General features: G+C 35.3%; 2 protein-coding genes across 2 annotated transcripts; one reads left to right on the plus strand and one right to left on the minus strand.

The window, feature by feature from the left end:
* Positions 1 to 751: 751 nt before the first annotated feature.
* Positions 752 to 2,995, plus strand: LOC129572141 (SET and MYND domain-containing protein 4-like). The gene is made up of 2 exons (XM_055452063.1): positions 752 to 1,184; positions 1,273 to 2,995. The coding sequence occupies exon 2, from the start codon at positions 1,300 to 1,302 to the stop codon at positions 2,884 to 2,886; it is 1,587 nt and encodes a 528-aa protein (XP_055308038.1). The 5' UTR covers positions 752 to 1,184; positions 1,273 to 1,299; the 3' UTR covers positions 2,887 to 2,995.
* Positions 2,996 to 8,795: 5,800 nt separating this feature from the next.
* LOC129572140 (high mobility group nucleosome-binding domain-containing protein 5-like) lies at positions 8,796 to 12,960 on the minus strand. Its single transcript, XM_055452061.1, has 11 exons — positions 12,548 to 12,960; positions 12,192 to 12,237; positions 12,070 to 12,121; positions 11,207 to 11,229; positions 10,105 to 10,144; positions 9,995 to 10,023; positions 9,875 to 9,896; positions 9,734 to 9,802; positions 9,604 to 9,667; positions 9,008 to 9,078; positions 8,796 to 8,934 (listed from the first exon to the last, which is right to left on the minus strand). Exons 1-11 carry the CDS (start codon positions 12,766 to 12,768, stop codon positions 8,825 to 8,827), a joined length of 747 nt encoding a protein of 248 aa, XP_055308036.1. The 5' UTR covers positions 12,769 to 12,960; the 3' UTR covers positions 8,796 to 8,824.
* Between the last annotated feature and the right edge of the window lie 2,858 nt (positions 12,961 to 15,818).

Raw genomic sequence — 15,818 nt, forward strand, 5'->3', positions numbered from 1 at the left:
AAATTGGACAGACTTACCCCTCGGTGTAAAATTTATCCCGGTGAACAAAAATTGACCGTTAGTCAGCCAAATGTGTCAACTAGTGATTGAAATTACAATCATAGTGCGTACAAAATATAGTCGAAATGTCCCAAAATAGTCAACTGTGAATTGTTGAATCGCGTTGAATTGTATTGTTTTCACAGTCCCTGAGGATGGAACGCAAATACGCGTACGAAACGTCGGAACAACAGTGAAAAAGAGAATAAATGGGCCAACAATCCAAATAAAAACCACCAAAACTGGCTTTGATAAATGCAAGCTCTTTCTTGATATTTGACTTGGCGATTGCATATTGTGCACTTTCAATGCTTTAAGAATCTTCAGGATCGCACTGATCCAAAAAATCTTTGATATAGAAATCGTTTGTGTGTGTCGCAAGCAATAAGTCAACGTATTGAACGTCGAATTTTGGCACAAATACCATTTCAACACAATTTTCTCTCAGCATTATTCCATCTTTGTGTGCATTAATTGATTTTTAACGGTCAAATTCGATCGGTCCAATTCAAAATATCAATCGAAATATTTAACAAAAATTCAAAAATCGCTAAAGTATATACGTATTCTCTTTAAAAAGAGGTGAAAATATACAAAAACATATATTTTATATTTTGAAAAATATTTTGGTTAGCCCTGTATATAACTTGTTTTTTTTTTTTAATAAATAGAGTGAGTAATTAAATCCACATTCAGTTATCAACAGAAAATTCGAGAGTTGTGACGGTATGTGAATAACAGACGTTGCTCTATTTCGTTATCGTTATCGCTATTGATACGGTTTTCTGGAAAAAAAAGGTTTACTTTTACTTTTTCTTCAGAATTCTTTTTTTCGTATTAAATGTTTGTAATTTATCAAGTCAAATCAATAAAGCCATAAGGGAAATCCCGAAAGAATTTGGCTAAACATTATTTCTGAAAAAGGTGATTCACCAGAGAAAAAAAACTGGAGATAAAGTCAACGGCCAAAAGTTGCTATAATAAGCTGTAAACGTATTTTGAGCGGCATTTTTCAGTTGTAATCGACATCCTCTCGAGATTGCACGCAGTTATATTTACAATCAAAAAGCTAAAAATACCTTATTTCAAAGTAATTGAGTCATTTATATTGTGTTCCGGTGATTTGGTGACATAAATTAAAGAAAGTAAGTGTTATTGTGTTCAGTTAGTATTCGGTTTTGATGGAAAGAAGTTTATTAAAGTGAACGTATATGTTTCTTTTCTTTCATTTAGTCCAGTGTTGCAATAAATTGTTGAAAAATGTGGAAAAAGGAGTCAAACGGAAAGTATACCAACATTTTGGAAGTCAGCGATCGCTCACTTTCACATTTGATGGGAACTGGCGTGCAAACCATGAATAGTATGGCTCGAATAAATCAAAAATCGGATGAACAATCGAAAGAGCATCGTCTCAAAGGAAATGAAAAAGTCAAAGATCTCGAATGGCGTGAGGCAATTCAATTGTACAACAAGTGTTTGTGTTTTGCAAAAAAAGATTCCGAAAACATGAGTTTGGCATATGCGAATCGTTCGCTTTGCTTTCTCAAATTGAAAATGTACGAGAAATGTCTGATTGACATTGATTTGGCAATTGAGGCCGACTATCCGGAGGAAAAAGTGGGAAAGTTGAAGGAGCGCCGTGCTTTTTGTTTAAATGCACTGAAGCAAGAAACGCCAATTAAAAACGATGAACCAAAATTGGATTTTCCGGAGCATGGGCAGTTCCCAGGAATGGTGGATATCTTTAGCATGGAATATGATGAGCTATATGGACGTCATTTGGTTGCAACGAGTAACATTGAGGTTGGAAAAACGGTTATAATTGAAGAAGCATTCGTGAGTACACCGGTTATGTCAACGGAAAAAATGGTATGCAGTAAATGCTTCAAGGAGATGATGAATTTCATTCCGTGTGATAAATGCAATACCAGCATGTTTTGCAGTCGTGAATGTGCCGACAGCGATTTATATCATGAACTTGCTTGTTGCAAAAATACCGAAAACGCTGATCACTTGGTTCCATTTGTGGCACGATCAATTGTACTTGCGGTTAATACTTTTCCGGACTATGAAACTTTGATTAAGTTTGTGGAAAATACGATTAGAGATCGGACGAAAGCTGCACCATCGTCAATGGCTGACCCAGAAACGAAATATCGTGCATTCTTAAAATTCCATCAGACTTTATCGCCTAAGGACAAGAAAGAACTATACAAAACCGGCTATCAGATATTTTTCAACTTAATGGCTCACCCGGCTATCAAAGAAAAGAATCTAACTGTCGACGATGCACGATTCCTTATGCATCTGACATTGAAGCATCTCTACATCATTAAATCGAATTCATTCCAGAACAAAACGATCGGCGGCATATTCATGATTCAAAGACATCTCAACCATTCGTGTGCCCCAAATTTATTGCAATACTTCACCGGAAACAAAATGATCTGCATTACATCGCGTTCAATCAAAAAGGGCGCACAATTGTTCATTACGTATGGTAATGAAGAATTTTGGCTCGAGCCCACATTTGTGCGTCAAGAGTTATTGTCGGAGAATTTCGGTTTTAAATGTAAGTGCGAAAAATGTATCGATTTCGGGAAGATTAAAGATGATGCGGATATCACCTGGCTCACGGGCGAAACTTCGGGAGAATTCAAAATTGAACGTGACTATCAAACTCTTCGTGGTGAGATGAAAGGGGTCGACTACACCGATGCTGCACAGTGTGCAGTGCTAAAGGGAAAATGTCTTAAATTATTGAAGAAATACCATTCAATGCCATGGGCATCGGAACTCGATGCCGTTTGTCAATACTATGTAAAACTTTTAAATGGAAATAACTAATGCTGATGACCATTTAAAGTTGCAACATTTTTTTTCTCTATCAAATGCTGATTTTGTAAGCTTTCACGAATCTAGAAGAAATAAATCGTTTATTTTGGAAAGAGAAAAATTGTGGCGTTCCATTTACTGCGATTAGAACTCTCGAGAACTTTGTCTGTCAGCAAATACTTGATTGATCGTGATCGGCGTAACTAATGTGTCCGATTGCAGTGATCGATAATGGTAAATTTGCATTAGTTAAATTAATTATTGCAATACTTTTCAATAAGTTGGGTTTTTAGCATTTTTACAAATTTGTGGCGTATAAAGCTGAAATTTTGCACAAAATTGTCCCCAAAATCGAATAGAATAAAAAGAATTACATTGGTAATCCCGAACTTTTCCGTACCGTTGGCCTGCGTTGTCTGTAGGTACTTTTGGTTATTTTTTGTGAATTTTCTTGAAATAAAGGCAGCGAAGATAAAATAATAAAAATAAAGTGAAAAATCGGTCACTTTAACTAAAACTTCGACAATTTTGTATGAGAGGTACCCGTAAACCAATTCCTATTGGCTTCAAACTTTCTGAGGTTTCATTTTTTCGAGAAAAACAAGATTCTGAAAGTTTCATGTTGATCCCATTTGCAGAAGTTTGATTTTTTGTCCTCAATTTTTGTCGAAATTTTCTTGGAAAAAATTGAGGGCCAAAAACCAAACTTCTGCACATGCGATCAACATGAAACTTTCAGAATCTTATTTTATCTCCAAAAAATGAAACCTCAGAAAGTTTGAAGGCAATCAGAATCGATTAACGGGTACCTCCCATACAAAATTGTCCAAAAATCGGTAATTTTAGTCAAAATTTCAAAAAATTTGTATGGGAGGTACCCGTAAATCGTTTCCGATTGGTTTCAAACTTTCAGAATCTTGAAAGTAAAAAGAATGAAATCTCAGAAAGTTTGAAGCCAATCGGAGTCGATTTACAGGTACCTCCCATACAAAAGTGTCAATTTTTTGAGGTTTTTCTTAGAGCAAGTACCCCAGGATCAAATCGAAAATGGCTCATCTTCGAACTTAAAATAAGTTTTTCAAATACAAAACTTTTGACGTTTCCAGATTTTGATTATCTCAATTATTTTTTGAGTTATCGTGTTAACACACACCAACGACGACGACAACGACAACGACGACAACGACAATGACGACGACGGCACACGAACGGAAAAGTGTCTCAAAAAGTGGTTTTCTACGCGTTTCATGAGTTTTTATGATGATCTAAACCAATTTTGCGAAAAAAGTTTTCGGGACCAATTCCTATACTTTCCCTTGACACGTTGTGTACGGAAAAGTAATAAGAATTTCATGGGCATTCAAGACAGTGAATTTCTCTGACGTGACGTTCTTTTTCACGATAAATGGTAAAAATACGGTAAATACTTCCCAGTTCAGCTAAGGAAGAATTGACTGTTCTTGGCTTTTATTCATGGTTTCTTTTCTTTCTGCAATTCGAAAAGTTACAGACCAAACTAAACTTTATAGCATTTTTTGTATGAAAAATCGTGGAAGAATCATATTTTGGTCTGTAACTTTTCGAATTTGTTAAGAAATTTGTAATCTATTAAATGGTAATCTGGAAAAAATGTATTTCAATTAAATACGACCATCGGTGGAGTGAATTTTGTCAAACAAATGATCAATTTTCTGATTTTTCGAAAAATTTTGTCATTTTTTGTATGGAAGGTGTTAATTATTTTTCCCGCTGTTTTTGGGCAATTTCATCAATAAATGATAACCATTACCGAAAATAATGAAATTGATAGTCTAGTCCATTTATAAAAACTTCAAATATTCTCATAAACATCATTTCATGAATATTTTTTTGAAAAATAACAGAATTAATGGGAAAAAACTGAAATTTCAATGCCGGTCCTAATTAAATTTGCATGACTGTAGATCTGAACACGACTTCCGTATGCAAACTGAGGAATGGTAATGTTTCTTCTTCTTAAGGGTGCAGTCACACTAGGAAACATTTTACTGGAAACATGGAAACAAATTTTCGCAATTGTATGGAAAAAAAAGATGCTGGAAACAAACACTTTTATTTCCATACATTTGCGAAAATTTGTTTCCATGTTTCCAGTAAAATGTTTCCTAGTGTGACTGCACCCTAACACATACTGTAAGTCGCCATATTGGAAGAAATAATGACAATACACTATAAATATGGCCGCTTCCATTGTGCACGATTGTGTGTAAGATAGTGTGAAGGAGATGAAGTAGTAGCATGCACAAAAAGTGTATTGGTTTTCATACGGATGGAACACGACTAAGTTTATTGCTGTTGTGCATATAAATAACCGAATAGATTTAGGAAAATCAAGACAAATCATGAATTTAGAAATCAACCATGCTGTTTCCATCGTTATTAGTTTCATCGTCGTCATCTTCTTCATCTTTGCATACTCGCGCTTCCGAGAAAACTCCCTTAAATACGAAACTATTGGTCAGGAAATCAGAAAGAGCAACCAAATTGTTTGTACGGACATCAGCTACATTCATTCGCGCTCGACATTGGCGCGTCCTACATCCGAAAATTCCAAATTTGAGCTCAATTGATTTGAAGAAAACTTGGTCTTCATCCTCTTTATGCACCAATTTTGAAGATAAATTCCTTTCAAAACCCCCTGGACTTTGGTTATTTTGCATGCCATTCAAAGATCTTAGCATTGAGTCGATGTGCGATTTCATTGCGATTAGTGTCAATTCATCCGATTGGAGTTGCTTCTGAAGCCGACTGAAGATAAACATAAACAAATCAAAGTCTAGAGAACTCTGGAACCGAAGAAATGTATTTCGCAGAATTGATATGATGATTCAATTCTTACTTGTTTTCCAAAATATTAAAACTGTTTGTATTTATCAGCTGGTGAATGTGTTTTTCTCTTCTTTCTCTTTCTCTCTCTTCGGATCTGATGTGAAAAATCGGTATTGTTTTTGTCAGAGCCTTTCCTAGCGGGGGTTCAAGTGGTTCAAAGAACCAGGGCGCACGAGCGCTGAAGGCGCTCGGGGGCGCTTGATATTTCAAAATTGCCGAATTTACTTGAAATAATCGCGAGAGCGCCGAAGGCGCTTGGGCGCCTTTCCCTTGAACTAAAAACTGTTGATGTTTTTAAATAAGGCTTAAAATCGCCGAAGGCGCTCTTTTTTATACATATTTCTTCTCAGTTTGAAATTCAAGGGCGCCAACAGGAATTAATAAAGCAATTCTTCATTTTGAAATGATATAGTTTCTATTTTAAAATAAAGAATTGCTTCCATTCAGCGCCCTTGCCTTTTTTCGGCGCCCTTGAATTCCAAACTGAGAAGAAATATTTATGAAAAAATGGGCTCGAGTGCCTTTGGCGCTCTCGCCTCCGAATTAAGAACATTAGGAATTGTCAATTTAAGGGAAAAGTGCCCGAGCGCTGAAAATGGCTGCGAAAAGGCTCTCCATGAAGCAACGGAAATTTGCGAACGCATTTTGATTGAAGTTAAATTTGATCATCAAAAACCTCGAGCGGCTAGAACAACTGTTACAAATACAAAGGAATTTGGAACAATAGCTTTCTTGCCAATCATTGAATCCGCAACTGATTCAATCACTGATCGTTTTGAAGCACTAAAGCAATACAGCGAATTATTTTCGTTTCTTCATAATTTTGAAAACTATGAAACAAACCGAAAGAGCAGCAGTTTGGAGAAATCATGCAAGAAACTTGAAGTTGTTTCAACGCATGAATCATGCGAAATTAATCGAACAATTTTCGAACAAATTTTTTTTTCCGGATTTCGACCTGAACATTTTTTTGGGTACGTTTCGAACAATCTCGAACAACAAATTTTTTCGAACACGAACGTTTGTTCGAACTTGTTCGTTCGAAAAAAAATTTGTTCGAAATTTTTCGAAACGTACCCAAAAAAATTTTCACCTCGAAATTTGGAAGAAAAAATTTGTTCGAAAATTGTTCGATTGACACCTCTACGCATGATGGAAAATCTGATATCGATGGTGATGAACTATTTCTATAACTTGCATTGGTTTCAACTTTAGTGAAACAAGATAATATTACTCACGCAATCGATATACTAATTTCAATTTAGAAGCGAAAAATGGAAAACTTAGTTTCAAGTGCAGTTACTGCGCTTCACATACTGCTGGCGATCCCAGTTCGCGTTGCAACGAGAGAGCGATCATTTTCAAAGCTTAAGTTGAGTAAAACTTATCTCTATTTGCATTTCTATGCAACAGGTCAAGATAGGCTGAATCATCTGGCAATCATATCAATAGAAAGCGATGTAGCAAATTTGATTCAATATGACAACAAGAAAAAATACATTCTTATGTAGTAAGTCATTTTAATGTATCGTTCTTTTGTTGCTTTTCAAAAAAAAAATTGAATAAATTTGATCATTTCTACGTTTTTTTCACTCCCCTTAAAAATTCCAGCTTGAAACGGCGCCAAAGGATTTTGAACCAGGGCGCCAGCGAAGCTAGGAAAGGCTCTGGTTTTTATATTTGTCACATTCATTTGGACTACCGAAAATACAATTTTTGACTACCGAAATGAAATCTTGACTACCGGTTCTGTGCTTGAATCACGCTTATTTTACTCCCTGCCCCACACTAAGAAAAGGCTGGAAGGAAATATTCCAACCCTGGGTTGTAAATGTTGTCATTGCAGACGATTTTGTGAATTATCCAACCATGGTTGGAATAATGACAGCATTCCCGCACTTGTCAAATTCCAAGGGTTGGAATATTTCCTTCCAGCCTTTCTCAGTGATGATAAATAAACAAGAATTCCACATAGTTCTGTTATTATTATTATTATTATTATTAAGTTTGATGTGATGTTGACGACGCTACACACTCGTCGCAATGTTGTCGAATGCAATTGGGTCGGTGACATGGGATTGATGGTAAATCAGCCGTACACATACCCGGTTTTCTATATGTACGGGTTCCGAGTCGTCGACTGCGCGCGCCATTCACTTAAACGGAAGCACATTTTACTACATTGTTATTTCATCGATTCCTGTGTCATATTTATGTTCATTGGAATGTGAAAACAGCGCATAAATGGTGGTGACTTTTCTCATCATTTTCCTACTCCTTTGCTCTCTATTACTTACGCTATTTATGCATTGCATGCTCTCTTCCGCTTAATGTACCTATATATGAATACTGAAATGAATCTTCGTACGAAGTGCACAGATATTGGTTTGGCTTCACCGTATCCTTCCTTGACAAGAAAATGCTCGCAAAATACAAATGAATAGCAGCAAAAAAACGGACACGAATTCGGCTCAACTGAAAGTCTAATTCCATCTTTGCTGTACAGAAGAAGCAACACCAGAGAACAAAAATGAAACAAACATACTTCAGACTCTCTCTCTCTCTCTCTCTCTCTCTCTCTCTCTCTCTCTCTCTCTTTCTCTCTCTTCAAGTAGACATAATTTCCTTTAAATCTCATTAAAAATGGAATGCATCATCAATAAAACGTCAATCGCGCGTTCCCAATCAATTTTTAATTCAATTTCAAAGCCGATTAAATCCCTCTTTTGATCCCTTATTTATTCTTCGTCGTCGTCATCGTCTTTTTTTTCTTTCTTTCTTTTTTTTGCTTTCATTCGCCGTCATTCTTGTCAATTCATTCTTTGTTTATTTGTTTATGTCATTATGTTTTTGTGCTATTTTCCATCTTGTTTACCACTTCGTGGAAGCTACATGCAGGGAAAATTCAAATGAAATAACAAGACATAAGTACTTGATGTTTCAATTTTGAAGTCGTTGCTTTATCAATTTTTGAAGTGACCGATCAAGTAATTTTATTCAATCAAGCAATTATCACAGGCACAATTCAGACATCCCATTATTACTATAGAGATTGTTGCTACAGCAGAAATGGATTGCCATTTTATTTGCCTTTTTTGTGACCCCACTTTTTATATTTTTTATCTCCTCCTTTCTTTCCATGCTCTGACTTTTCACCGTACTCTCCTTCATCGCCCTTCTTGGAATGCCATCCTGTGTGTAGGAATCAACAATTGTTATTATCATTTCTGAGTTGAATTGCAATATTCACAATTAATTTGCTTGCCTTTATCTTCTTCATCGTGATGACCCTTCTTTCCACCGCCTTTCTTGCCTCCCTTCTTCTCCTCGTGAAAGCTAAGAAAATTCGAATGAAATCATTTTTCAGTAAGATTCGTTCGAGAAATGTTAATGGTTGCTTGAGTAAATGGAATTATTGACAAGAACTGAAAGTGGTTTCTATTTGAAACGACTATAGTTTTTGAAATTCCAGAGAGTGTCTACATGTAGATTTATTCAAATGTGCACATAGATTTATTCAAATAAATTAAAAATATCAAATAAATGTATCGATATTTTTCATGCGTTGCGTTGTTGTAACGCTTCTGTAGTACAAAGTTCATATTCTCTCCTGGTTTCCAAGTCAATTTTGAGGAATTCGGCTGGGATCAGCCTCAAATTTGACTTGGCAGGGAACATGAATTTTGTACTGCGAATGCGTTAAAACATCGTAACGCATGAAAAATATCGATAAATTTATTTGATATTTTTAATTTATTTGAATAAATCTATGTGCAGATATTCTCTGCGAAATTCGAACGTATGGACATTTTTCTCAGGTGAATTTTTCAGTATATCTTTTTTTATCAAAAATACACTAACCCTTTCTTGTGGCCCTTCTTGTGTGAACCTCCCTTCTTGGATCCATATTCCTCGTGGAATTTTCCTGCGATAATAATTCCTATATTATTTTCTATTCAGATTAAAGTTTATCAAATCAGATTTTATTCACCTTCTTTTTCATCATGTGCCTCATCGCCGTCTTCATCAAAGAACTTCGTCTCTTTCTTATCTTCCTCGCCTACAAAAATATTTTTTCATGCATAAAGATGATGAGTCTATTTTTGAAATATTTTTTTCGCAGTCAATTTACCTTTTTTAATTATATGGTGGCCCTGAAAAATGGAAAAAGGTAGTTTTTGATAATAAAAAAAAACAGTTCAAGTGCTCCATCAATGATGGATCGTCATATGATCTCTACGATCGTACATACCTTCTCACTATGCCCCTTCTTAAAGCTCCCTAAAATATTAAATATTAAATATAAAATAATTAACAAATCTGTGGTCTATCAATATACCATTCAAAAATGCAAGTCAGTACCTTCTTCGTTGAATTTTTTGCCTTTTTCTCCTTTTTTCCCCTGAATTGCCAAATTTTCATTAGTTCATCCGTATTCATAATATCCTAGGGGGATTTCTCACACAAAAAGTTTGAGCAAATGTGCAAAAATTTCTATTATTTCTTCATTTTTATTGAAATTGTATGAAATTGTATGAAAATGTACTGAAATGACGATTTTGCTTGAATAAAAGTGTTCTGGAAGGGGGTTTTGGTGGATCCTCAGGATGGACCAGATCCGGTTTGACATTGCCCTGGCCCATCCTGAAGATCCACTTCCAGAACCGGGAGCAGTTCTGAACGATCCTTGAGATCCACACACTCAATATTATAGCGACATCTACACAGTTAACACAATGATTCTAGCAATGTTGAGATTTGACACTTAAATTTGTTTTAGTACCATTTGCTCTAGAAAAAGTTCAAAAGTTCTATAATAAATACATGAAGCTTTGATTTTTGATTTAGTACATTTTGGACTTTTTCCAGTACAAATGGTACTCAAATGGATTTTAGTGCCAAATTTCATATTGCGGTTCTAAAAGTTAGAACCATCGTGTTTACTGTGTATTATTAAAATAGCTTGTAGTAAACGCATTCATAGCATTTCACTGTAGTTACGATGTTACCTATTAAATTCCCCTGTGGTATGTAGTTAACAAGTGTCAAACATGAATGTGTCAGTACTACAAGGGAACTTAATAGGAAACATCGCAACTACAGGGAAATGCTATTAATGCATTTACTACAAGCTATTTTAATAATAGATGTCGCTATAATATTGAGTGTGCACCAAAACCCACTTCAAGAACAATTTCATTGAAGCATAATTCAAAAGTTCAGTGTAAATGTACATTTATTTACACGAGTTGACAAAAATTGATCGAATCGGACCGAATTGAAGAAATTTTTCAAAATTTATAAGAATTCATTCATTTTTTTCGTGAGAAATCCCCCTAGATAATATCATAATCATTTTTAATTTGAATCGTATTCAGTTTTATTACATCAATCAGTGGTTTTCGTCACAAATGACTTAGAGTCCACCATAAGAAACAAAATAAATTGAATTAAAAAAAACTACCTCTTCGTGTTTGTGATGATGACCTATATTTTTGGAGTTTTTTAAAAAATAATTTCATTATTTTTTGCGTGATTTTTTTAAAAATTTATGTATATCTATTAGTGAGACGTAAAAGAACGCAAGTTTGTCCAACTTCGTAGCAATAAAGAGAAGTATGTTTCATTGCAACTAATAATGGTTAAAAGAATGTATATTCGTTTTTGGCGAGTCGTCGCGGTTTTGCACGGTTTCCGCGGAATTAATAAGAGACAATAACTTGGTTTCTTCAGCAAAGTTGTAGTACTTGAGATTCTTTATAATATTGCTGAAGACAGTTATCTCTTATCAGTTCCTCGAAAAGCACGAAAAAAAACTTCTATACAAAATTTGCTTTTTTATGTGCGCCAATGATGAAATTTGCCTATGTTTTTATATGGAGCACATGTTTATGCTATTATAGTGGTTAATATCAAAATTTGGTAAACGCCGGAGGAGAGTTCTATTTCAATGTGCTTTATTGAGTCGAGTTCGAATGAGACTGAGTGGATGCGCATGGCATTGCGACTAATTAGGCTAATCCCGCAATTAGTCGCAATATGAGCGCATGTATAGTCGGAGAGTACATGCATATGTGTATGATAAATACATAGGTGCATGCGCTCTCCGGCTATACTATATTTAAGCGACATCTTGACGCTGAACGCTGAAATATGAAACTTCTATATAAATATACAGCGGAGGCTAGACGGTATACCAACATACTTTCTTTTAACGCAGATTTAGAATCAATAGAAAACATACTTTCCTTTTCAAAAATATAAATCGAGAAAAAAACATAAATTCTTCTACGTCTCACGAATAGATATGTTTTGCAAAACACTTACCTTCGTCGTCGTAATATTTTTTCTTATGTCCCTTTTTTTTATCGTATTCCCCCTGGTTGGACGTGAGAAGGAAAAAAAGCGAGTTAATTTATACGACAATTGAGAATAAAATATGCCATTACCTCATGTTCTTCTTTGTCGTGGTGGCCTTTTTCCCCTTTTTCGTCTCTGCATTTGCAAAACAGTGTTTAGAATGTGATAAAAATCTTCATATTTTCAACAAATTTGCTTCAAGAGTTAGAATTATCAATGAAGTCAATAAGCATCAACATAATGTATACCATGTATAGTATCAATACGTTATGGTAAACAAAAAAAATGCTTTGAACTATGTTCATCACATTATAACGTAAGTTTAACGTACTACGTTATATATGCCACATTTTCAAAGCACTCTCTATATATTTATGTCTCATTAAAATGCTCGTTATTTTCACAATTAGATCACAACAGAAGCACACAATTCTTATTTTCTTACCCATGTTTGCTTTCGTATCCTTTTTCGCCTTTTTCTCCCTTTTCCTCATCTTCCTCGCCATAAAAATCCTCTTCGCCACCTTTCTCCCATTCTTCTTTTTTGTCACTAGCTGCCACTTCTAAATCATGATCGTAAACTTTGAATGCGTTTGCTTGCAATAAACTCACACCAAGCAATAGAAAATTGGCAAACATAAACACAAATAGCCGATTCCTCCTCATATTAAACGATGCCACAGAAGAAAAACACAATTCCAGTTCAAGATTTTCGGACAGACAATTCCGATGCAAATAGATGATGCATGCGTTGCAAAGGTTTCATATAAACTGAATCGATAGCTCTGCAGCGTTAAATATTTATAGGTTTTCGCTTTCGATCAAATGTACCGAATCAAGTAAGTTGAATGTACATATTCAATAAGAAATTACCCAAGATCTGCTATTATTAGTTTCATTGACAATTTCCAAGAATTTTCGTATGTTCCATTGTGTTCTGTGTGTTGAATGGAGTCAGAGCGAATTGGTTGTGTGCGCCTTCAAGCATCTGGTAATGCACAAAATTGAAGGTTAAACCGAAACGCGGAAACAATGGAATGTGTGTGAAAAGAGAATATAAACCGAAAATCAATATGCCATTGAATAAGTGACACAATATCGAATAATAAATTACGTGTACGCGCCACACCATGTTATACATCTTTTGAATTCCATTCGAGCCAAGTGTAACGCTCTCTTTTTCAAATTGGCTCGAGTATCGTGAGGAGAGGGAAAATCAATGAAGCGTTGAAAACAAAATACAATAACAAAAAAAAACATTGCGTACTTCTTGTTGAGTCTCTGTTTTTTTCTGCTTTTCTTGTGGAAATAGGGTGAAACAATGAATACAAAGTTACAATTGGATGAAATATATGGCACTTGCCTCTGTTCTTTTTTTTCTTCATTGTATGTGCGTATGTACCGTTGGCTTTGCGAGTTATGTCGGCTTGTTTCGCGTGAAAAGCCAACGGTTCGGTTCATGTGCGTACTTAGCTTCGATAGAATTTATGAACGACAAAGTTAAACAATGTTGCTTTATGTTTTGAACGAATTAAAGAGAGAAAAAAGTGCAATTTTTTCCTCCATTCTCATGATGCCGAATGGAAAGTTCACGTATAGAGATGTATATTTTCGAAAGATTTATGGTAAATCTTCAGAATGCAATGTACGTTAAACGTTGTTTAGTCTTAGAGATTCTTTGTGATTCCGCACTCTCAAACCGAAGCTCATTGCCATCCAACAGTAAACTGACTATATTACAGCTAGCCAAGACGCGGTACCAGAACAGTGAATCGATGGTCGATTCACGGGAAGAAGATGTTTAAAGTTTAAAGAGAAAAGGGTCCTACCCTTTTGGTTTTTTTTAGTGTAGAATAGTGTTAAAAAGGAAGTCTATTTATAGTTCAAAATTTTCACAACCTTTTCATATAACATTAGATCATATCAAGTAGAAAAAAGTGTTCCTTTTAATTTGTTCCGTTTGAACAGTAATAAGTTGGTAATAAGTAAGTTAGTAGCCATACAACATTGCAGTACTCAAGATGAGACTGAACCAGTGCGTAGTATAGTGTTTTGAGCGTTTGAACGTCGGTTATGTCGTAGCAAAATCTCCTGATGACACCAAGGGCAGCCGTTGCTTAAATTGATGTCGAGCTGGAATTCCTCAGTTTGCTGTGACTCTTCGGTGGGCGATTGTTGAACGTCTTGAGTCGTTGAGTCATCGTAGTTAATACTGAAGAAGTTTGCAAACAGATTGGCCTGTTCCGTTTCGTTTGCCGTGCAGTGCGCACATCACCAAATTGCATGACTTTTGGTTTGTTGTCGGTGCTCTTCTTTGAATTGACATATTGCCAAAATCTCGATACGTCATGCTTGAGTGAGGATTTCATTTTGACCACGTAAGCGTTGTACAATTCCGTGTTCAATTTTTGAAACGCCAAAATGTATTTCCATTCGTAGTACGGTTTGAATCCAGACCGTCTGTAGCGTTTCCATGCCTTATTCTTCCTATTTTTGTAGTGTAATTAGGAATTTGTTTTTCCATGTACATTTTTGTATCGACTTTTAACGACCTAACTTCAACTAACAAACAATCAGATCAAGAGATTTCTACATTTCTACTGATATTGTGAAACTTTTTCCCCCCATTTCATTTTTCAAGCCCCAAAAAACAAGGAATCACAAATCACAATTGAACCGATCGCATTTTTTCCCTTTTTTTCCCCAGTTGTAGAAGAAGCGGCTGAAGTGTTGGAAGCCCATATCTTCACTGCGCTTTGTGAGCGAAGTGGTCACCTGATTTTAATCGGTGACCACTTGCAATTGCGGCCGAATCCAGCTGCGTATGATTTAGCAAAGAGATACAACTTGGAAATTTCATTATTTGAAAGAATTATCAAGAACGGAATGCAGTACCACCAGTTGAAGCAGCAGCACCGAATGCGACCTTGCATCTCTTCACTTCTTGTGCCACACATTTACGAGCAATTGCTCGATCATCCATCCGTGCTTAACCCTTTGACGACCAATGGGACACATATGTCCCATTTTGTTTTTCATCTGTAATAACTACATTTTTTAACCAATTTTAGTTAAATTGGTTTCGTTTGAAAGAGAATTAATGTAGCTATCAGAAAGTACCATAATATTGGATATTTATTGTAAACGCAATTGGATAGAACACTCTAAAGTCAAAAAATCTTAACTTTTCTTTCAACTTCCGCCAAATGCTATATAATGTTGAAAATTTGGAATAATGTGCGAAATGTCCATTACTTTCCAAAAAATCATCGACTTTATTTAGAAAAAACGTTTTTTCCACTTTTTATTGCGTTTGGCGCGATGGGACATATGTGTCCAATTGGTCGGTAAAGGTAAATAAATACCCCGTATTTCCCTGTATTTTGGCCATTATTCGCGAATTTTCAAACACAAAAATTTACAAAAATATCATTAAATTCGTGATTAAATGGGCACAACAAAGCACAATTCAAACCATTTTCGGTTCAAAACAATTCTGAATATTTTAAAAACGAAAAAGATTTTACACGTAGTTCTTATGGAAGACATATTTTTTTCCATACAAAGGTACTTACCGTTACCGACCAATGGGACATATACATATGTCCCGTCATTTTTTTCATATTTCTAGTTTAAAAAAATTAATTTTTGATAACATTTTTATTATGGTTTTTGGGGTCGCTGAGCACGAATCTGCAATCAGAATTGCAAAATTC

This window comes from Sitodiplosis mosellana, unplaced genomic scaffold (assembly GCF_009176505.1).
Source record: "Sitodiplosis mosellana isolate CC-2019 unplaced genomic scaffold, AAFC_SMos_1.0 Smas_scaffold_4273, whole genome shotgun sequence".
NCBI classification, from domain to species: Eukaryota; Metazoa; Arthropoda; class Insecta; order Diptera; family Cecidomyiidae; genus Sitodiplosis; species Sitodiplosis mosellana.